General features: G+C 51.6%; 1 protein-coding gene across 50 annotated transcripts in view; it reads left to right on the top strand.

The window, feature by feature from the left end:
- MAP4K4 (mitogen-activated protein kinase kinase kinase kinase 4) overlaps positions 1-21,919 on the top strand; it is a 143,760-nt gene that overhangs the window by 97,450 nt on the left and 24,391 nt on the right. For 7 of the 50 annotated variants that reach the window (XM_074354563.1, XM_074354562.1, XM_074354576.1 and 4 more), the window contains exons 10-17: positions 2,476-2,651; positions 4,979-5,051; positions 6,398-6,608; positions 13,536-13,673; positions 16,380-16,466; positions 17,098-17,220; positions 20,515-20,748; positions 21,702-21,808. In XM_074354563.1, coding sequence (XP_074210664.1) covers positions 2,476-2,651; positions 4,979-5,051; positions 6,398-6,608; positions 13,536-13,673; positions 16,380-16,466; positions 17,098-17,220; positions 20,515-20,748; positions 21,702-21,808 — 1,149 coding nt within the window. Of the gene's footprint in view, positions 1-2,475; positions 2,652-4,978; positions 5,052-6,397; positions 6,609-13,535; positions 13,674-16,379; positions 16,467-17,004; positions 17,221-17,966; positions 18,129-20,514; positions 20,749-21,701; positions 21,809-21,919 lie in introns of all 50 variants that reach the window. The other 43 variants (XM_074354561.1, XM_074354560.1, XM_074354565.1 and 40 more) reach the window with 9 other exon arrangements.

Raw genomic sequence — 21,919 nt, 5'->3', positions numbered from 1 at the left:
AGATTCCTGCCTCTAATTCTGAAATGGGCACAGGACCTCCACTTCGGGCCTCCTTCTCTCCTGGACGCGGTCTTCTAGCTGTTCATCTGCTCTGTTCCACTTGGTGGCTCACCTTCTGATGTTCTGGTGTCCTTCCTGTCTGTGGGTGTGGACGTGCCCACCGTGGTGTCACTCCTGTTTCCTTCACGCTCCTCCCTGTCCTCTCCTGAGCACCGCTCTCCATCCTTCCCCGCCTTTGTCTGCTGGCAGGATTCTCTCCCTCCTTTATCCTGTCTGACCACACTCAGCTTCAGGTAGCTGAGGTTGTCTGGTTCTGCCAGTCCTTGGAGAGGTTCTTTAAGGCTTTACAGTTGCAGTGATTTTAGCCCCAGCTGGTCTCCTGTATTAAAACGTGGTAAATGATGGGCTTCCCTGGGTGGCCGGCCCTGGAAACCAGACGTGGGCTGGGTAGTGGGTATTGCCAGGGAGTCCGTGCAGGGCTGGGGGGCGCTTTATTAAACAGCACTCGCTTCCCCCTTTCTCTCTCTGTTGGATTTTATTATGCTCCACCTTCAGGGTATTTTGCAACTTACACATCTAGTCCGTTGGCCCACTCTGATGATTCTGTCCATTACTGTTTTGGATTCGCTGTGTGTACGGTACATGAAGCAGGGAGACGGACACGATGACGGTAGACCCTTCCCGTCTTCTTCCACCAAACTGGCTCTGACTCTGCTGGATTAGCGCATCCTCACCAGTTTACGTCATTGCCTCATTTTACCTAAGCATCCTAAAGGGTTGCGAGGGTTACAGGCACAGAGTCCTTCTTCCTTTACGACGGCAGTCCTGTCCTGTTCACCCGATGTAGTTTTTACCACTGTTTTTGGAGAGGGGGCTTTTGAAAGATGATCAGTGAACTCTCTTCCAGCAGAATATGGTTGTTGGTTTTAAAGACTATATTGTGGATCCCCAATTCTCAGGTGTCAGTCTGTGCACACGGCACACGAGAAGCCGTCTGGAGTTTTTTAAACTCAGGGCTCCAACCTTAGTTTCTGGTTTGTTTGGTCTGAGGAGTGACGTGGGCATTTATAGTTTTAATAAACTCCCAGATCATCCTTGTGGGCAGTGGGGTGTGGGGGTCTCTGTGTTAGAGCATTCTGCCACAACTGTGTGGAATCTTCCACGTTCCTCTTTAACCACAGAGTAAGTAGCAGCCTGTGTGAGTGGCTGTGTGGGCCCTTTTCTGAGCTGACCCCAACCTCTTTTTGTATTCTGTTTGCTTTTCACACTCACGTCAGGAAACGATTCATTATTCCCTAGTGCTCCGCTGCCTCGTCCGTGATGTCCCTGTCACTCCGGGGTGATGGCTTCTCTCCCCCGTCTTGGAACGTCTCGTGCCCTCCTTTTCCTTGACGTCTCGCCCCCTCCACTGTCGCTGTGGTTCCTTCTTCCTCTCTAAGTGTGACTGCACGTCCGCTGTTGTGTGTGTGTGCATTTCCTCCCTTTATCTCCTGCGTGCTGTCTCTTACGGAGCCAAGCGTACATGTTAGTCGTTGATGCATAAATGTCTGTTGAGTGGAACAGAAATAGTAAGTTTGAATGAAATAGAAGACAATAGAAGCGATTCCTCAGAGCAGTGAGATAACTGGAAAGAACTGAGCTAATTTTCTCAATCACATTTTTAAAGACCAAATAACTCATTCATTCAACAAAAATTTATTCCACACCTAACTATTGTAGTCTGCCTGCTCAGAGCTGGGCATTGCCGACAAGCTGAAAAGGAGGAACCAGGCCTGACCTGTACCGTTCAGTCCGGGGGGAGACAGACACGTGAGTGTGCAACGTGCAGGGTGTTTCGGGCAGGCAGCCCCAGGGGGAGGCTCCCAGAGAGAAGATGCCTGAGCTGAGTCTCGGGAGATCAGGTGAGGAACGGTGTCGTGGCCAAGGCTAGTGAGGGGTCAGCATGAGCCAGAGATGGGGAAACAGGGAAGTCAGGGGGCTGCAGGGTCAGTGTGACAGTAGAGCCATCGCCCCCCCCCCCCCACTGTTGTTTCTACCTCCGCGTTCAGCAGAGAAGACTGTTAGGGGAACTGGTTCCAAGCTGATGGAAACGTCATGTTGCAGGTTCAAGCCCCATGTTTGGTCGCTGCCTTGGCTCCCTTTCTATCTACGTGTGCCCTCGTCGTCTAGGTCCAGACGTCTATCCTCTGTCCGCTTCATATTAGCAAAACCCCTCTCTGCTCCCTTGCCGCCCCCTCCCGTGATGTCAGCTGCCTCCGTGGCCCCCGGTGTGCGTGCAGCTCTTCAGCCGTGTTTCAGGGACACTCCTGGCCATGGTCCTGCTTCTGTTCGTGTTTTATTCCTGTGCTTTTGCGGAGTGTCGTTCACAGCGGATTCTGAAGCCCTTCTTTGTTTTCAAGCTTGTAAGTCATTGATATTTTGGAGCTTTGCTCTTGGTGGTAGAAATTTGATGGTCTTTTGTACTTCCTCTTCTAGGTCAAAGAAGTTTTTTAGTTTTATAGAAGGGTGTCTGGTGAAGAATTACCTGCAGCGGCCCTCCACTGAGCAGCTTTTGAAACATCCTTTCATAAGGGACCAGCCGAATGAAAGGCAAGTTAGAATCCAGCTTAAGGACCACATAGACCGGACCAGAAAGAAGAGGGGAGAGAAAGGTATTAAACCGGTTTTTATTTACGTCTTAAAACATGAAAGATTTTTTGACGTTCTTGCTGGCCAGCATGCATTACTCCTTTCCCACCTGTGAGTGTGTGCTCACCTGGCCGGGGCCTGAGCCGTCAGTCTCTGCTCTGCATGCAGGGGTGGGCCGAGGGGCCAGCCGGGCTCGGGCCGAGGGGCCAGCCAGGTTCCAGCCGAGGTGACCCGAGCGCGTGGCGTGCCGCCGGCCCCGCGGCCAGGCAGCTGGTGGCTGCTCTCTGGCTCCTCATCAGGAGTGGTCTGTTCTGCTGCGCCTTTTACTTCACTGTGGACCTCGCGTTCTGTGCACATCACACAGGGCCTCGCGCGCCAGCCGTGAGCATCGCCATGGTGTGTTCACCCCCCTTCCTCTCCTGCTCAGAGCCCCAGGGTGCCCAGCTTCACACGGCCCCCGTGGTGTGGGGGGCCCAGGCCCCACGTGCAGCCCGGCGGCTTTCTCTTCTTCCCCTGCAGCACAAGTGTGTGCTTGTGCCCTTTGCTTAAGGCTCCGAGTGCTCTGTCCTGACGTGTTCTGTGGGTTCGGCGGTGCCTCCTGCCCAGTGAGGTGCCGGCCCAGCTTCACCACCATCTTCCCTGAGCCTCTTCTCAGAGCCCCGGGCTCACATCGACCTTCTTGTCCCGTGAATTCTCACTGTAACTTTACAGAACAACATTGGAGAACTGGTGTCCCACTAATGAACTTTATTGGACAGTCAAATTTCAAGGCCAAAGAAGAAACTAAAAAGAACAAGTTCAAGGGAGTAAATAGTTGGTCAGAGGCACCTTTGGAGGCCTGTGCTGAGCTTTTTCCCAGAGTCGTTTCCAACTAGACACAAGTGCTGTACTCAGAGTTAACTCATCACTGATGGTCATCAGAACTTCTTTGCTGTCTGATACATTTGACCATGAAAGTAATTAAGCTTCATACACTAAGCTATGCACTTGTAACAAAGTGAACTAAAGTTTGAGAACGAAAGAAAGCTTTTTTGGGAAAAGGTTATTTGCATATTGGATCATTTTCCCACTACTTTTTTAATAATAGCAGACAGCCCTGGAGCGCTGGCTCCAGTCGGGCTCATAGCACCTCGCGTATCCCCATCACCCACGACCGCCGCAGGTGCGGGCAGGGGAGCCCTCCACCTTCCTTCCCTGTCTTCAGGTCATGGTGACAGAAGAGCCTCTTCGCCTTCGTTCACCTTCCCCGTACGTCTTGCCAATCACTGAGTTTATAGTACAGAAGTTTAAATATATGAGTACCTACTTAAAGGACTCCTGAGATTATTTAGGTTGGAATTTCCCTGGGAAACTAGCCTATTCTTGAGTTCTTTAAAATTACATAGTTTTGATTTTCTAGCATAGAAAAGAACTGATGTCGGGCGTAGAGACGTAAATACACGTAACAGATATTGCCAGCTGTATACAGTATAGACTGAGCCATCTTTTAAGTTCTCTGGCCCTTTTTTCTTACCAGAAAACTGATTTTCCTTATACATCTCTGAAGACTTACATATCTCTGAAAAAAGTTAGAGATGTGTGCTTTGTTTATGAATTGGTAAGTCCCTTCAGCCTGTTCGGCTCTGATTGCTGTCTGGAGTGAAAGGGCTCGCTGTGAGTCAGGTACTCGCATTGAGGGCAGGGCCCAGTGAAACGGACTGCTGCTCTTGGGGAGACGTTATAAAACCTGTTGAAGTGGAAGTACGTTATTCACGCTGAAACTTTGCTTAGTTCTGGTCTAAGAGCGGCTTTTGGCTCCTCCTTTAGCTATGCTGTTTAATCAGGTTTTCCCTGGTTCCTCCTTTATGATTTGTGGGAACGTGGAGTTAGGTTTTCCTGCCCTGAGTACCTACCCAGGGCTTCACCCTGTCTCAGCCCAGAGGCTTTTGTCTCTGCTGTCCTCTAAGGCGAGCCCTGAGAGCTGAAAATAACCAAATACATTCTTTCATTGCCTTAGCACGGGCTGTTACATCTCTCTCTCGAGTGCGGGCGTCAGAGTGGACTGTTGGCTGCGCCGCCGGACCACTGTCCTTGTGTGTCCGGGGCCCTGCGGCCCCCCCGCCTTCGCCCCACCAGGGCTCGTCCGGAGCACAACGGAGTCTGCTTTCCCGGGGGGAGTGAGGCTGGCCCAGGGCGTGCCCGCCGCCACGGCGGGAACCTGGTGTCACGCTTTCCTCCCCCCAAGTCCTCTGCACGCATTTTATTTTCTCGAAGGATATCTGGTTTATTGTCGGCGGCTGTGCCCTCGGGGATGCTCCTGTCTGTGCAGGAGTTGGTTTGTGCCCCAGTTGTCTTGTTGTCTTGTTCACAGATGAGACTGAGTACGAGTACAGCGGGAGTGAGGAGGAGGAGGAGGAGGTGCCGGAGCAGGAGGGGGAGCCCAGGTAAGGCCGCCGCCGCCACCCGCCCCCTGCTTCCCAGAGAGACTGTCGCACGGTGATGCCCGTGGAGAATGAAGGAGCCATAAATGACTTTGAAAGTGTCTTAGTATTAGTATCTCCCATTCTTCTACTCTTTGAAAGATCCCTGTAAACACTTTCTTTCTTGAGCCTCTGCCCCAGTGGCTCTGTACCGAGACCGCAATGCCTCCTCTCCCCCAGGCATTTGGAAACACTGAGGCTGTGTCTGGCCCCGGGGAAGGGGGCTTGCCCCTGGCATTGCCCCAGGAAGTGTCTGGTGACGCGTGAACAGCCCTGCACGCACAGCTGTCCTGCTCCCAGGCCAGCAGGGCCTCGGCTGACACCGCCTCAGTCCTTCCCCAAACACATTTGTCTCTGGGCTTGTCTGGCTCCCCCTCCAGTGCAGCTCTAGCATCTCACGTCCTCTGTTGGGGTGCATTCTGTCCTGACCCATTTTATAGTCCATGTTCTGGTCATCTCTGGCTCCCCAAGGCCCAGTTGGATAGCACGAACCTCACAGTGACTCATTAATCAGGGAAGAGAAGATCTAACACTTAATGACGATCTTGCACGCAACGGACCTGCTGGACAGGGGAAGAATGAGGGGGACCCTGTGCAGGGAGTTTGGAGAAAGTGTGTCAAGAATGAAGAGAATTTATTGAAAAAAAACTCTGTATTCTCTTCTTATGTACAAGATTTGAACCCACCTGGGACTAAAGTTTTACCGTAGTTTGAGCTGACTTCATGAGTGGTGTCGTTGTTTGGGATTAGGAGTGTGATGTAATGGAAGAGGCAACTTGGGGAGACTTATTTGCTGTGTTGTTCTGCGTGTTTGGGGAGCGCAGAAGCAGCTTTCTGCTCAGGGCGATGCTGATTATCTGTGCGGCAACTCATACCTGGGACCCAGTTGGGCTCAGCCGCTGACCCTGGAAAGGAGAGTGGGAGGGAAAATGTGACAGGACTTGGTGGACCAGACGAAGATGATGAGGGACAGGTTCCTCTGATATTGGTCCCGGCCGACCTGGAACTTGGTGCTGCTTTTACTGATGGGAGGTCAGGTGGTCGGAGAGGGACCGATGACATGCAGAAGGAGGCGATCTCAGCTCTTCCTCGTCCACAGTGTGAGCTGATGTGAGAATCCTCACTAGCGATGTCTTGTCAAACATCCAGGACAGGGTTGAGGTATTTATGAAACAGATAAGACAAGATGTGATGCTGTTGAATTGTCGAGACGGTCATCCCCGTGGATTTATAGGGGGAGCTCGTCAGGAGGGTGACAGTAGGAAAGGGGGCACCGGCCCCACACCCCTGACAGCCCCTTCCCCCTGCAGCTCCATCGTCAACGTGCCCGGTGAGTCCACGCTCCGTCGGGACTTCCTGCGGCTGCAGCAGGAGAACAAGGAGCGCTCGGAGGCCCTGCGGAGGCAGCAGCTCCTACAGGAGCAGCAGCTCCGGGAGCAGGAGGAGTACAAGCGGCAGCTGCTGGCCGAGAGGCAGAAGCGCATCGAGCAGCAGAAGGAGCAGAGGCGGCGGCTGGAGGAGGTAGCGGGGGCGTCCGGGTGGGTCCTCGCTCTCTCTCCGCACGGGGGGCCGGACACCCAAAGGCCGACTTCTGTGGGCTCCCGAGGCTCAGTCGTCCAGGTCACTCCCGGAGGGACGCCTGCGCCCCGGCACCGACAGGGCTTCACAGTGCAGGAGGCCTTGGGAGCGTCCTCCTTGCTTGTGAAAACGCCCCGGACCAGCCCCCCAGTGGCTCCCATCGCTGGTGGGGGCCTGGAGGCTGCGGCCCCCCGCCCGGCGGAGGCCCTGCCCGCAGGGGTCGGAGGTGGCCGGCCCAGGCCCAGCCTCCTTCCCTTCTGCTCTCGGCCTCTGCGCCCAAGTGTATGTGTCCATATTTTTCTGGAACTTCAGACTTTTTCACAGGAAAACCATTTTTCTGCAGATAACTTTAGGTACATGCAAGAGGAAGGGTTGAAGAAAAGAACGACGTTGGGTGTAATACAGATGCTGCTCTGTGGTCTGGTTATTAATGTGGGATTAGTTATCTGTGTGGGGGCAGCACAGTTTGTAACACTAAAGACATTGGTAGCGTGGTTACCCACAGCTTTTTCGTTTTTAATTCACAGCGGCATTATTTCCCTGTAGTTCACTTGGGGCTCAAAAGTTTTCTTTTGATTTTCTTTTCCTGACTGCCTTTTACTGTGTGTTTCACAGCTCCAGGTTTCTCACTCGTAATAGTTTGTTTCTATTTAATTCATGCGTCTTACTGTTTCACCTTTGTCTTTAATGCCAGAAAAAGACCCCGAACAACAGCAAAGGCAGTTGTGTTACTGGTACAGTGCTTTTCCCCAGGCTACTTAAGGGCACCTTTTGTGGGGAGAGTCTTTGTTTTTGTGTGTTTACACTGAATTCTGACAGCTTCACCCCTTGCCCCTAGTTTAGGAAACCGTGTCTGTCCGTCCAGCAAGGAGACTGGAAGTGCCCAGCGGTGCTGGTGGCGGAGAGCGTAGGGCACAGCCTGCCCCGAGGAAGGGCAGCGCTGCTGTGTGTGTAACCCTCTTTGCAGTTTATTTACAAACTCTTCTGTAATATTTTAAGGGCTGTTTTCAGTGATCTTCAACATAGCAGAATCCCTGAATGGTTCCAGGGTTTGTCAGGCTGTCCGTGGACCACTTGGACTTAGTACATGAGGCTGCTTGAGTTTTGAGGCTTCGGCTGTTTCTAGTTGCCTTTTCCCCCCGTTTGTTTGTTTTTTTCACTTTCTTTTTTCCTTGGTTGCTGCTTTATGTGGTATTTCCCACCATCCTGTCTAACCCTGGGCTGTACTTTCCTTAGTCTCCTGATGCAGTTAGTTTGGTGACTTACAACTTGAAGGGCCGGGTCAGCTGGAGCTTTGTAACGTAGGTCCTGGAAGCTGTTTGCAGGCCAAGTGACCGTGGGGCGTGTGTCCATCATCCAGGCTCTGGACACAGGCAGGCAGCGGGGGGAGGCGGTGAGGATTCCAGAGTTAGGCCAGTGATGGCTCAAGGAAAGGAACTGAGGTTAAAGCCATTTGTCCTGTCATCTCAGGACCGGCGAGAATCAGGGTCATCAGCTAAGTGAGATCTTGGCACTTGACTCTCTTCAGTCAGCCCTTTAATTCCAGCTTCTCAATAAAAGTTCAAACTCAGAAGTCACCTTTTTACCTCCTAGTCAGTGAGGATGGAGCCAGGTCCTGAAATTGTGGCGTTGCACGAACAGAGTCCATGGGCCTGGATTCGTGGTGACCCAGCGCCTTTTACTGGCCTGGTTACTAAGCATTGTCTGCACTCTAGGTCCCAGGAGGTAATTTGGGAATATCTGAGCCATGGATGATTTGTCGCCCTTTACTGGCACTAAAGTTTTGGGGAATAGGGATTCCTTTTGTTATTCACAAAGGTAAGAGTGGTCAGCCACGCTCACGGGCTAAGTGGTGCTCCCACCCGAAAGGCTGTGACAGCTCTCTGTCAGTGGTGGGCGAGGACAGGTCACCGAGCCGAGGCTGTGGGAAGCCGGGCAGGCGCTCCTTCCTCGGAAAGTGCCGCGCAGTCGGGACCGCCTCTGCGCCCCACTCCTGATTCAGAGCCTCTGCCGGTGAGGGTGAGTGCCCTGCGCGTCGCGGGCCCTTCGCCTGGGACAGGTCACCTGCGCACGGGTGCCCTCCCCTCTTCCTTGGTGCTCCTTTGTTTCCTCTGCTTCCTCTTCCTTGACACCTGTGAACTGGGGGAAGTCCTTGCAGATACTGTTGGGTCTGTCTCCCGGTTTTGCTGAAGATGGTGCTTCTGTTTCCCGCTTCCCGTGTCGCCCATGGACGGTCCTGGGAGGAAAGGGGGGAGGGCAGAGGCCCCACAGCCGGGTTCACCCCAGCGGTTTCGTCTTCCCTCCCACGCTCCTCAGGTGTGCGGCAGGCCTCCCGGCGCTCCTCTGCCGGACACGCCCAGTGCTTTCTCAGCCTGCTCTCACCCAGGCTCAGGGCCTCGTGGGGCGGTGACCTCCCTCCGCCAGAAGTTGTCCTTCGGCTCACACAGTGCTTCGCCTCTAGCTAGGAGTTCCTCACCCCGGCCAGCTTTTTCTCCCAGTCTATTCTTACTCCCTTTTCTTGAAGCAAAAATGAAGATTGTTCAATCAGATTGTCGTTTTATCTGAATGGTTTTGTGCTCTTTTTCCATTGGATCTTGCCTTGGCCCCTACTAACTGCCCCTCCCATGCCTCGTGACATCCACTGATGTGGTCAGCGCCTTCTCATTCTTTGTCTAAGTTTGACAGAAACATGACACAAGACGTCCTAGAGGGAAGACCCATCCGTTTCTAAGTTAAGATCACCACGGTGGCTGCTGTACTTCGGACATGGCTTTGAACCTGCTGCGTATCTAAGATTCCTGTCTCCCAATCTGTACTTCGTTTTGGCCTCACGGAGACTGTCAGGTTATTGGTTAAAGCAAGCAAGAGACATTTGTCTATGGTTTGGCTTGCTACTTTATTTTTTAAAAAAAAAAGAACATTTCTTAAGGAAGATTTGTTTTTAGCAAACATCTGGTGCCGTTACAACAGCAGCGCATTTAAAATCACTGTGTGAATGACCTTTTAGTTATACATAGGAGACGACGTCTGACTTTGCATTGAGGTTCTTTTCTTCAAAAGAAAAAAGGGAAAACTCCAGTTCCCTGTGTGTCCCCGTCTTACCCGTTGCAAAGACGACTCTGCTCTGTAGACTTTCAACGCTGGCGGGTGGACCCGGCCAAGGACTTCCCTTATGGCTCTGAGTCACTTTCCCTGCTACTTGCTTCTCCCTTTTAGTTGTTGACTTGCTGATGGGATCTTCAGGACTTTTTCTGTAGGTATTTTTTTAAAAATCATCTCTCATCTTGAGGGGCTGCCCAGGTTTTCAGCCCTGGAGTGGCACGTGTTGCTGGGCCGTGGGGCCCACTTGTGCAGTGTGGGGTTACACGTGGGTGTCACCCATCAGCACCTCCCCCACCAAGAGGACCCACAGTCACATTCATGCCTGCAGATGCCAAAGGGCCCACAGTTTTAGCGAGGTGGGAGGACATAGAAGAAATTAAAAACAAAGTAAAGCAAGAGAAAAATTTTGTTCCGTGTGAAGTGGGATCCTGGTTTCCCAGTGCTCCTGACAGCTTCGCCCTTATTTGCTGGAGCACATCCTCCAGGAGTCTCCTGAGCAAGTGTGAAGACAAGAGAAGGACTTGAGGGACTCTGCACGGATGGGGGTGTAAGGGACTTGACAGATGATGGAGTGACAGGCCCATAGAAGACCAGCCAAACACACAAAAGTAAGGCAATTAGTAACATTTGGTTTTAACTCGTATGTGACTCAGCCTTCATTGTGGTTTTCGTTTAACCAGATATTATCACGTGGCTAGACTGGGGGCGTAGGGTGGTGAGGTGCAATGACTGTTCTTTGGGAGAAGTCAATAGATGGTGTCTAAAGTGGAAAGAAATCTAAATAGCTCTGTAAGTACATTATTTAAAAATAGGGATGTAAATACTATGGGAAAAGCTGAAAGCATTGAAAGTGGTTTTGCCTTGGAAGGAAGAGCTGGGAGTGAAGTTTGACAGAAGCCTTGTATCCTTTTTGACTTCTTAAAGTATCTAGCACTTTGATTAAAACATTTAAAACAAATTAAATTGAAAAAGCTACTCATAAAAGCATTTAAAATTTAAATTTAAAGTTCTTAGTAGCATTTACCTAGATGGAGTCAGGATTTCCCACTGGGCTGGGAGCACTGCCTTCCATGCAGTTGGAAATAACCCCCAGAAATGGATTCTGCACGTCCCACCACGTTGGAGCTGACTGCCTCGCAGGAGAATGCAGGCTTTCAGTCAGGGTCCGGGCCCACGAGACCAGAGGATGCACACGGAATTCTGTTGCTCGCCAAGACTCCGGGTGACGACAGCCCGGCGTGGGAAGCAGGAGAGGGATGAGGAGGGCAGACCTGCCCGCAGTGGCCGGGGTGGCCGTGGTTCATGGGTGGGGCCGGCACACGGATGCCAGCTCTGGGGCTGGTTCCCTCTGCTCTGCTTTTCCTCTGCAACTTCCCTATTTCTTCTCTGGAAATGGCCGATTGAGTGGGATACTTGCCCACATCTGGACTGCCAGGGTGTGCGGCCACCCAGCCGGGCTTCCAGACGGCAGCAACCAGGACTCTAGCTGGAGACTCTTATCTTGTCTGGCTCTCTCTGGGAGAGTCCTTGCCGGTAACGGCCAAGGCATCAGCTTTGCTTTTAACTAAAGAATTTTTCAAGATTTTGTAAATCGCAAGAGAGGAAAACACATGCGCAACCATGGATTTCCTTTTGTTGTGTGATGCCACGGGGCTAAGCAACACCTTCACTCCAGCATCATTCCTAAAACTGAAAGGACTTTCGGTGGCCTGCATGATATGTAGGGCAGCGGGGCTTGTCTCTAAGGCCGTTGTGGTGGAGGGGGGGGGGTGTCTGTGGTCACGTGGCCTTGGTTAGCACCACACGGTGGCCTGAAAAGAGTTTTAATCATGCATCCCGTCAGTAAAAAAAATCGAGCACGTGTATCGGATAGATACACCTAGTACTTAAATATTGTACCGATGGGGTTGTGTTCTTAGCAACTGTGTGTTTATTGTAAGTGGTGTACTGGTGAAAACCAATCTGTTCTTTTTGCTCCTGTATTGAAGAAGCAAAAGGTGTAAAATAAGAGATCGTAGCTTTGTCTGCCTGGAAGAGGAAAGGCCCCAGAGCACTTCCTGGATGTGACTCTCAAGTTCTGGGTCATATTGTTCGTGGTGTCCTGGGGCGGGGTGGTTTTGTGGGTCTGACTTTCTGGGAGCTGGTGTTTAGAGGGCAGAGGTCATCCGTCTGAGGGGTGCGGGGCAGCACACAGGCCCCGAGTGCAGGCTGTGCGGCGTCAGGGCAGGACGGGGTGGGTGCGGAAATAGGAAGAGCTAAAGGCGTTAAGCTGGCAGGTGACCAGCAGCGCTGGGCCAGGGCAGTGGGAGGAGGTAGAATTTACTAGAGGTGTCTTAGCCATTCAGGTTGTAGTTTCTAATCACCAGGATGGGAACTCGGTTCTTTTTACAACCCAACCCCACCCATGGAACATGGGGGAGTTCTGTGCATTGAATTCTAAGAACAGACGATGGCGGGGGGCACAATGAGAATTTTGTGGAATAAGAGAGGAGGTGGGGCCAGAAGCTGACTCCAGATGTCACTGAGAACAGTGGTGCTGGAATTCTCACCCGAGGGGCCGGGTTCCAACCCGCTGTTCCACGTGGAAGACGTTTGTTTACGTCTCTCAGGAAATCACTGTAAAGTGTCTGCCCTCAAAGAATAGGCTGGCTGAGGGCGGGGAGACCCAGGAGGAACAGTCACGTGCAGTGACCACCTCCACTGTAGTCCCCTTGTCAGTGCTGGTGTCGGATGTCCCCGTAGCCTTCCCCCAGACTGCTGGTTTACTGGCCGACGTCTGTCACAAAGGCCCGTGGTGCTGATTGCTTCCTGGGTCTTGAGAAGTCTGGTGCCGTGGCTTCCCCAGAGCTGTGCTGGCCACGCAGGACGGTTGAAATTTAAGTGAACGTCAGTGAAATAGAACCGAGAGCTCAGTTCCCCCCCAGATGTGAAAAGCTGCCCCGGCTCAGGGGCTCAGGAGCGACGTGGGGTGAGGGGGGACCCGTACCGGGGGTCTGAGGCCAGTGCTTTTCAGTCGCGGGGGGACTCGGCTGATTTTACGCCCCGCGCGGTAGACGTGCTTTGCTGACCGACGGGCGTCCGAGGCCAGGTGAGACACGTCACTCTGCGCTGTGGGAGAGGAGAGGCTGTGAGAGCGAGCCCGGGGCTCACCTGGGGACGGGGTGCAGGTGGTGCTGGGTCAGCGTGGAGGCAGAGGCCGTGACCTGGGGCTTAGTAGCTGGGCGACACTGGGTACGCCACTCTTCTGAGTCCATTCGCTCCTTTGTGGCGCGGGAGTGACGTGCCTGCGTCCTGGGGTGGCTGTGAGAATCACATTAGGCGAAGGAAACGTGGGTGCTTGGCCTGGCCTGCGAGACCTGCGGGGAGTGCGTGCTCGGTGGCAGCTTTGTGTCCGTGGTGAGGATGGCGGGCCCCTTGTCCGCATCGACGGCAGCACCTCCCTCCCTGGTTGGTGCTTCCTTTCTCCCCCTTTTAGATGCTCCTCTCCTTCCTGCGCTGCTTCTGTTCTCCTCTAGTCATTGCTTTTTCTTCTGGCCTAAGGGTCCTGGGTGACGGTTAGTGATGCTCAAGGGTAAGAAATCCCCTGTCTCCACGTTCCGTGGGGAATAACTGCCACCAAAACAGAGCCGGGCTCTGACCAGTACTTAGGCCGAGGGCAGCGTGGGGAGATCTGGCCCGTGGAGGGGGGTCCACAGACGCGGCCTCGTCAGCGCAGTGTCCTGAGAGCGCGGTGGGAGGCCTGCTGACCGGGTACCTTTGCTCACGTAGCAACAAAGGAGAGAGCGGGAGGCCCGGCGGCAGCAGGACCGAGAGCAGCGGCGACGAGAGCAGGAGGAGAAGAGGCGTCTGGAGGATGCGGAGCGGAGACGGGCCGAGGAGGAGAAGCGGAGGGTGGAGAGAGAGCAGGTCAGTGCTCCAGGCGGGACCCTGTGGGGTCTGTCCTTGCAGACTGGGGGACTCTGGGCTAGAAAACGCACACACACGCACACATGTGTTCAGGACTCAGAGATTTGAAAACGCAGGAGTGCAGTTGGAAGCAGGCCCGCACGTGGACTCTTGTCTTTACACACAGCCCCGTAGCTCACTGCACTCAAATCTCTGGAAACCAGCTGCGTGGTCTTCCACTAGCATGATGATTTCTGAATGTGTCTTCTTAGGTCTGGCGTAAATGCTTTGAACCTCAAATATCTGGATGATAATTAACCTTTTTTAAAAGTGAAATTTAAAACCAACTGTGAGACATTTCCTATGAGAAATGTTTGAAGTATCCAGTGACTAATTGGATATTGTAGTAAGTGTTTGCATACAATTCATTATGTACATATGTAACGTTACAACAGCTGATAACATTGGCCCACAAAAGATGAGGTCTCAGTGACACCTGACGGCATGTTATCAGTGTCAGGTACTGTTGTCTTCAGGGCTGTGCTTCCTGACCCACCTGTGCAAACAGAAATTGTGCTTTTTGTCGTCTGTGTCGTCTCGTGAATCCAGTCACAGGCTCTCTGCCTTTCATGTCTTTGAATCGATTACTCTCTTAAGAGCTTCGAATAAAGGAAAAAAATATAAATAGGGACCAATTTAAGTAATACCTGACATTCATACTTAACAGCGCTTACAAACGATGATGTTAACGTCCACATTGGGTTATTCAGCCACTGTCCTTAATACTGATCATTTGCCTCGGGTTTTCCGAGCGTTGGGTCTGCATACCACTGTTTGTTGGAATTTAAGTGATTCTCTTTCTGTAACTTTACTGACATTACTGGCCAGTTGCCTGTGGTGTGTTTTGCTTCTCATACTGTGATTTATACTTAGGGACTACAAAGAGGAGAAGACATACAAACTTTAAAAAACTAAGTCACCAAGGGACAATTCTTGAAATTTGTCTGGGAGAAGAGAGTGTGAATGTAGTTCTAATCTTCAGTGCTCTAGTGGAATCGGTGGCTTTTGTGTACAGCCAGTGTTCTCACCCCTTCTTTTACAAAAATAGCGTCAGAAGTCCGCTTTATTCCCCGGTGCTCCCCGCGTCAGTGCTGTGGGGGCCTCTGTGCACTTGTGACACTGTGGTCTCTGTGCCCGGACCCTGTGATCTGGGCTGGGGTGAGCTGTCCAGGTGTCCCTGTGATGTGAAGGCAGAGAAGCATCCTGCCTGGTGCGGGGAAGGGGCGAGGTGGGAGTCAAGGTCCTCTCTGCCGTGGCCGCTGTGTTGGCGGGTTAGGCTTACACAGTGGGCCTGGAGTCTGGCTTGGGATCACGGTGCCCCTGCCAGTGGCCTTGCATGTAACAGTTTATCCAGACTGGCTTTTTTTTTTTAAATAGCTCTTCCTCTTCATTTTTTGGGTAGGGGGGTAATTAGGTTTATTTATTTACTTACTTATTTTTTTAGTGGAGGGCCTGGGGATTGAACCCAGGACCTCATGCATGTTAAGCACATGCTCTGTCAATGAGCTCTGCACTTCCCCTCTGCCCCGATTGGCTTTTTTGGGCTAAATTTTCTTTGTAAGTAAGAGTCTCTATGGACGTGTATGTCGTGATGTCTGCTCTCCAGCATTCTCAGCCAGAACAAGTGGTCGCCTAGAACTCCTGCCTAGCCCAGGTGTCTGGCTACTTTATTTTAAGGTGTCCACTGTGGTCCAAGTGGGCGATCAGCCGTGGACACTGTGAAGAAACCGTCTGAACTTCAAAGTGAAATCTCCCCAACAGACCCTTCAGTCGGCTCCCTTTGCAGAGCCGTGCGGCTCCCCTTGTTGAAAAGAAATGAAATGTCTTTCGTTTGTAAAGTGCTCACACTTTTTGTATGTATTTCACACTTGAGCCTCACAGTCTGGAGAGTTAGGAGAGAATGTTCTTGGTTCTCACCTCTCAGATGAGGAGACTGAGAACACGGGGGTCGAGGGCTTGTTGGAGACTAGTCTGCTGTCATAGGTCAGTGTCTCCTGATGCCCCAGTCCGTCAGACTTGGAGGATGGATCTTTCCTCTTTACGTAATGTGTGTTGAATGTGTTTATCTGTTTGCATTGTTACAGAGATTTATACACATCACCCCAGCCCTCCTCTCTCTCCTCTCATGAACACGAACACACACACACACACACACACACAAAGTCTGGGCCCGTTCACTTGGGAGGAGTCTGTCTGCATTCCCAGTGTGTAGTCACTCTAGGTACCTTCTCTGTTGTCAGAGAAAACACAGATCATGTTTGTTTTGTTCAGTATTAAGCAGGATTTGGGTTTGGGTTTTTAAAAACTTGGCATTTCACGCTGCTTACAAGTGACCGTCAAGCAGACACTGAGGGATGAGAGCGCCTGGCTTCTGAGTCAGCTCCGGTCGCCGTGGGGCTGGCCGTCCTGGCGGGGAGGAGTGCGGCGCCTTGCACCCCCGTGTGGTGTCTCGGCGGTCCATACCATCACGTATTACATGCTTTAGATCTCTGAGGCTGAGTTGAAGTTCTTGGGAAAGCCCTCAGCTGCAGGATTTATAGCTACTGACCGCCAAAGGGATCAGTGAGGGGCCGAGACGCCGGGGCCGGCGGTTTGGGGCGCTCCGTTGGGGCGGCCCTGGTGCTTCCCTGCGGGTGACTTGCCTGCCGGGTGATTTCTGTGTGACAGGAGTATATCCGGCGGCAGCTGGAAGAGGAGCAGCGGCATCTGGAACTCCTTCAGCAGCAGCTGCTCCAGGAGCAGGCCGTGCTACTGGTAACGCCCCGCGCGCGTCCCGGGCTGCAGCGGGGGGTCCCCGAGCGGGGCGTGGCTGTGCCCACCACCAGAGCACCGTGGGCAGCGGGCTCACGGGGAGACGTCCCCGTGGTCTCACCGCTTTGGGCACATCTTGAGGTGGCCTCTGTTCATCTGTCTGTTTCCTGTGACTTGGTGAACTGTTCTTGTTGGGTCGACAGACAGGGTTTTGAGCAGAACCTGGCACTTGGTGAACAAGCTAGAACACTGAGGGCAGAAGGTTCAAAGCACCTTGCCGTAGGGCTTTTACCTAGAACCCTCGAAGTACCCTTCGAAGCCACCGAAGGCGGCGTGTAATTGCGGTCTCTCACCCCGTGCAGGGGTACTGTGGTTAGCGCCCGTGGGCAGGGTTCCCCGCAGGCGAAGTGCCAGGTAGGCCCAGCCGCGTGGCTCTGTCCAAGGAGAGGAGCGGAGGCGCCTGTCTTCCAGGAAGCCACACTGCGGGCGGGCTGGGCGCACCCCCGGAGCCACGCACTAAGTGTGTCCTCTCCCCCCCAAGGAGTGCCGCTGGCGGGAGATGGAGGAGCACCGGCAGGCCGAGCGGCTCCAGCGGCAGCTGCAGCAAGAACAAGCCTATCTCCTGTCTCTACAGCACGACCACCGGAGGCCGCACCCGCAGCCCCCGCAGCCGCCGCCGCCGCAAGAGAGGACCAAGCCCAGCTTCCACGCCGCCGAGCCCAAGGCCCACCACGAGCCGGCCGAGCGGGCCCGGGAGGTACAGCCGGGCGATGGCCAAGCTGGGGGGTGCGGGGGCCGAGTTGCTTGCTCCTCGCTGGTCAGTGTTTCTGCCTAGAGGACCAGGGGGTGAGCACTGAGCCAGGCGGGGGGAGAGGAGTGTGTGGCGGAGTCTGTCTTCATTGGAATGAGGGGGTGGTGGCCGGGGTGCCTGTGTCTGCAGAGCCCCCACGAGATGGGGCGGCCCCTGCCCGGTTCACTGGCTCCTGGCTGTCAGGGCTTGTTCCTGAGTGGGGCACTCAGGCCGCCTTAGCCTCTGGGAGCAGGTGCGGCAAAGCAGGGCCTTGGGGGCCGCCAGGAACATGTGCTGGTTGGTGCCCCCAGTGCGCAGAACCTGGGCCTGGAGGTGGGACAGCAGATTCTTGGAACCGGTGTTCTGCTGGGTCCGGAATGCCTTTGTTTTTGGTGGAATGAAAGGCGTTTTAGTTCCTGACGATACTCTTTCAGTAAGTTGTTTCGTTGGCTGCGGCAGGTTAATTTTTGTTCTCTGGTGTATCATCATGTGCACTCCTAGAACTCTTGCCAGGGGGAGATTGTCAAGGCTGCCTCTTAATTTTTATCTCCATATTTTTTATTCTGAATCAAATCCTAGCCCAGTGTTATTCTTGTAATTGAAGAAAACAGAAGATGTCTCTTTAGGGTCCCGGTGCTTTCAGGCTTTCTTTGGTGTCTCTGCTTTTCCCCTACTAACCCTGAGTTGTTATGTCTTCTAATTCTCTGATGCAGGTGGAAGATAGATTTAGGAAAACTAACCACAGCTCCCCTGAAGCCCAGTCTAAGCAGACAGGCAGAGTATTGGAGCCACCAGTGCCTTCCAGATCAGAGTCTTTTTCCAATGGCAACTCCGAGTGTGTGCACCCTGCCCTGCAGAGACCAGCCGAGCCACAGGTAGCGACGGCCAGTTGGCTGTGGGTTGAGGAGGCTCACGGGACAGTGCACGGAGCCACCAGCCTGCCTGAAATACTCAGTTTGGTTTGTTAGCACATTTGGAAAGAGAAGCGATTAGCAGGAGTGAGCTGAAGGCCGAAGAGGGTGTAGCCTCAGCTGAAAGGGAAGAGCGGGGTTTTCTTTCTCAAGATGGTGGTTGTGCTTATTAAGAGTATCTGCAGTCAGTGATTTCTTCCCTTAGTCTTAACGCTTTGCCTTCTCTGACTCATATTTGTAAACCAGTGCCTCATTATTCGAACGCAGCCTTTTCGGTTGAGATTTTTTAAGAAAGTTAGTGCCGTAAGTACGTAGGGGGAGACCCTGGACCTTTTTTTAACCTGAGATCCTTGGCTGCTGGCCAGTTCCACGAGTGGGCGGCTCTGAAATTCCATGTAGAAAATTTTGATTTGTCCAAATGTATATATTTTTCTGGGAAAAGGGCCTTTTATTAGATTCTCAAAAGATTCAATATCAAAAAAAAGGTTACGATCCAGTGGGTCGGGGTGGATTTCCCTGAAGGGGGTCAGGGTGAAGGTGTTGGGTCGGTCCCAGGTTCTGCCTTGTCTGGGTGGGGAGGAGAGAGCAGATAGCAGAGGTGACCCATGTCAGAGGTCTTAGGGGTCCTTAAAACACTGGTTCCCACTCCTGCTGAAAATAGTGGACTCTTGGGCGTTTTGCCCTGTGCAGCTATGTAGTCTAGAATATTGGGAACAGTTCTTGAGCCCGAGTTTACCTGTCATTGATGTTTGCATGTGTTGTGGGACAGAAGTTCTGAAAAACAAAACCCAGATGAGGATTTGAATGTACTTTACGGTAAACATCCTTGGTATGGAACAGTTTTACAGTGAAAAAGAAGACCCAGGATTACGCCTGGCGGGGCGGGTGTGGGAGGGCGGTGTTTACGTGGAACCAGCAGCTCCTGATTCACAGAAGAGTTACCCACAAGCAGGCGGGCAACTCCGGGGAGTGAAGGGGGAACAGACAGGGACTCAGAGGGAAGCAGGATGTGGGAAGGGAGGGGAGAGGGGCCAGTGGAAGAGGTCTGATGAAGGTTAAACTCACCAAAGAGAGAAAATCTTACCTCTGTGGCCAGTAACAGTTTAGAAAACAGAAGTTCCTGAATTATGAAGACTGCTTTTCATACTAATGATTAATTAGCGCAGTGCCTAGAAAGAGTGTCCCTGTCCCCTTTTCTATCTAAAATTGCTTTTGGCTGAAATCTATGCTTACAGAAACATACTTTAGAGAAAACTTTTTCTCGTGTAGGACTTCATTTTAAAACTCATTTTTTAAATTATAGCTACAGGTAATATTTTCAGTTACATGGCTTCCCGCTGAAAATCTTCAGCATTTTAGAAGTCTGGGATTATGTGACTCTCACCTAGAAACCACAGGCCTGGAACTAATTCCGAATCTCACGTTCGGCAGGGTAGAGCCATCCGTGATTTGGTATTTAAGGTTTTCATAGCAGTGGTATAATAGGTGTATAGCTAGAATTATGTAAATTGTGATATTGAACAATTATTTTAAAACAAAAATTATAATTTAAAGAAATTGCGGGTTATTCCAGAGATTGCTTTTTCAATTTAAAAGCAACCAGAGAAACTCCATTGACAAGTAATTGTCTTATTTCTTCAGTTGTCAAGTAGATGGACTCCCCCATCCATCAGAGTGCTGTATATTTCTAAAGAAATAAAGTTCTTTTTTTCCTAACTAGTATGAAGACATATGGAGTTATTAAGGGTTTGAGTGTTTTAAGACTTGGGAGAAGAAAGAAGGAAAATTGTTGCTGTATTTGAAAAGTTGGCGGCTTTTAAGTTATACTGTACAGTCTGTCAGAATGCAGGGGGGGGTGTCTTTGCATAGTAAATGTGTGGCTCTGTGGTCACTGGGTCTGAAAGCTTGCCCTGCCCGCTAACGTGCGGATGGTAGAGAGGTCTGCACGCCTGGCCGTGTCCGTCCTGTGGTTTCCTTCCTCTGTCCATCCAGTCCGCTTTGACATGGAAGTGCACGTAGCAGGTTGACCCCCTCAGGGCGCTGTAGGAGGCTTTTTCTTTCTTTTCTTTTCCTTTTTTTTTTTTTTTTTTTAAATCTTTATGTTTACTGCTACCTGTATGTAACATCTGTCTGGATATTGAGAGTTTTCCTTATAAACGTGCATTTGTTCTTTTCCGCATAGTGTGCTCCCCAGACCTCTCCGCTTAGAGTGTAACTGTTTCCCTGCTTGGCCGACCTAATTCTGAGCCGCCCCTGTGCTCTGCCCCGGCTCCTGCTTGGATTTGGTATTGACCAGAAAAGCGTTTTCTGCAGAACGCATTGAATGTTATGTGTTTTGTTTTCTTGTAAGGTACAGTGGTCCCACCTGGCGTCTCTCAAGAACAATGTTTCCCCTGTCTCGCGATCCCATTCCTTCAGTGACCCTTCTCCTCCCAAATTTGCACACCACCATCTTCGCTCTCAGGACCCATGTCCACCTTCCCGCAGTGAGGTGCTCAGTCAGAGTTCTGACTCTAAGTCGGAGGTACCTGAGCCCACCCAAAAGGCTTGGTCTAGATCAGACAGTGACGAGGTGCCTCCAAGGGTAAGAAGCAGAAAGACAGACGTGTGCTTCTTTTTCCTTTTTGTTATTTTTTTTTTTTTAAGTATTTATTTCCGTTAAGGGTGTGGTGATGTCACCAGAATTAAGGGGCAATGAAATTGCAAAGGAACTTTTTATGCTGGGGAGAAAATTCCGTAATGAGGCAGCTTTATCCCGCTGGGCCAATGAGCATTTCACTGTTGTTGCTAACTGTATTTCAGCACAAGGGAACGAGATAATTTAAGAACACCCCTATAAAGAGTGTGCTGCTAGAGCAAATAGAATCAAAAGTACATTTCAGCAGCTGTCTCGTTTAAATTTATACAGAAGCTACGAAAGTAGACTTCATCCCATTATCGAAGTCAAAATTTTCTGAAGAGGTCTTAAAAGGGAAAAAAATTAACATACGTTTCAAAGAATGATTTTTTTTTTAATTGAGGATTTTTGTTTTTATTTGGATGGGTTTTGTTTTAATTTTGTTTCTGTTTTTATTTTTGGTTTTGTAATTACTTAATGCTGAAATTGAACAAAAAGGCACATTTTAATTTAATTTTCCTCCACTTGGAATTTGCTTCCTCTGAATATTTTCTTGCTTCCTGCAGTCTTTGTTTCCTGCTGATCCAGTTGCAGCCCATTATTTGGTTTCTCTGAGCTTATTTTCCCAATTCTCACATTATCTCAGCAAAATACTCTATGTCCCCTGCCGCAGCTTCAGTGCCAGCACCACTTAAGTGTCACAGAAGCACAGAAAGGTGTTCCTGGCTCCTTTACGCCTTTGACTGCATTTCCTGTCTCTGTTGAATCAGTGCAGGGCAGAGAAGGGTGGGGTGGGGTAGGCCGGTGACTGTCAGGCCAGAGTGATGAAGACTGCCTCAGGGAGATGTTTTGGTAGGAAATCTGTTGTCTTCTCCCCCTCATGTTTTCGGTAATTTAACCACTGTGTTTTGTACCCAAAGGTCCCTGTGAGAACAACGTCTCGGTCCCCTGTCCTGTCCCGTCGGGACTCCCCGCTGCAGGGCAGTGGACAGCAGAACAGCCAAGCAGGTCAAAGGAACTCCACCAGGTGAGAGAGGAGGGGCGCCTGGGGACAGTCTCCTGCAGTCCGTGTCCCCTGCTCTCATAGAGATGCTCACAGACCTGGGAGTTCTGGGACAGAGAGAGGAGTAGCTTGTCA

Source organism: Camelus bactrianus, chromosome 28, assembly GCF_048773025.1.
Source record: "Camelus bactrianus isolate YW-2024 breed Bactrian camel chromosome 28, ASM4877302v1, whole genome shotgun sequence".
Classification (NCBI taxonomy): domain Eukaryota; kingdom Metazoa; phylum Chordata; class Mammalia; order Artiodactyla; family Camelidae; genus Camelus; species Camelus bactrianus.
The sequence above is the reverse complement of the archived record's forward strand: the minus strand, read 5'-3'. Positions and strand labels throughout refer to the sequence as shown.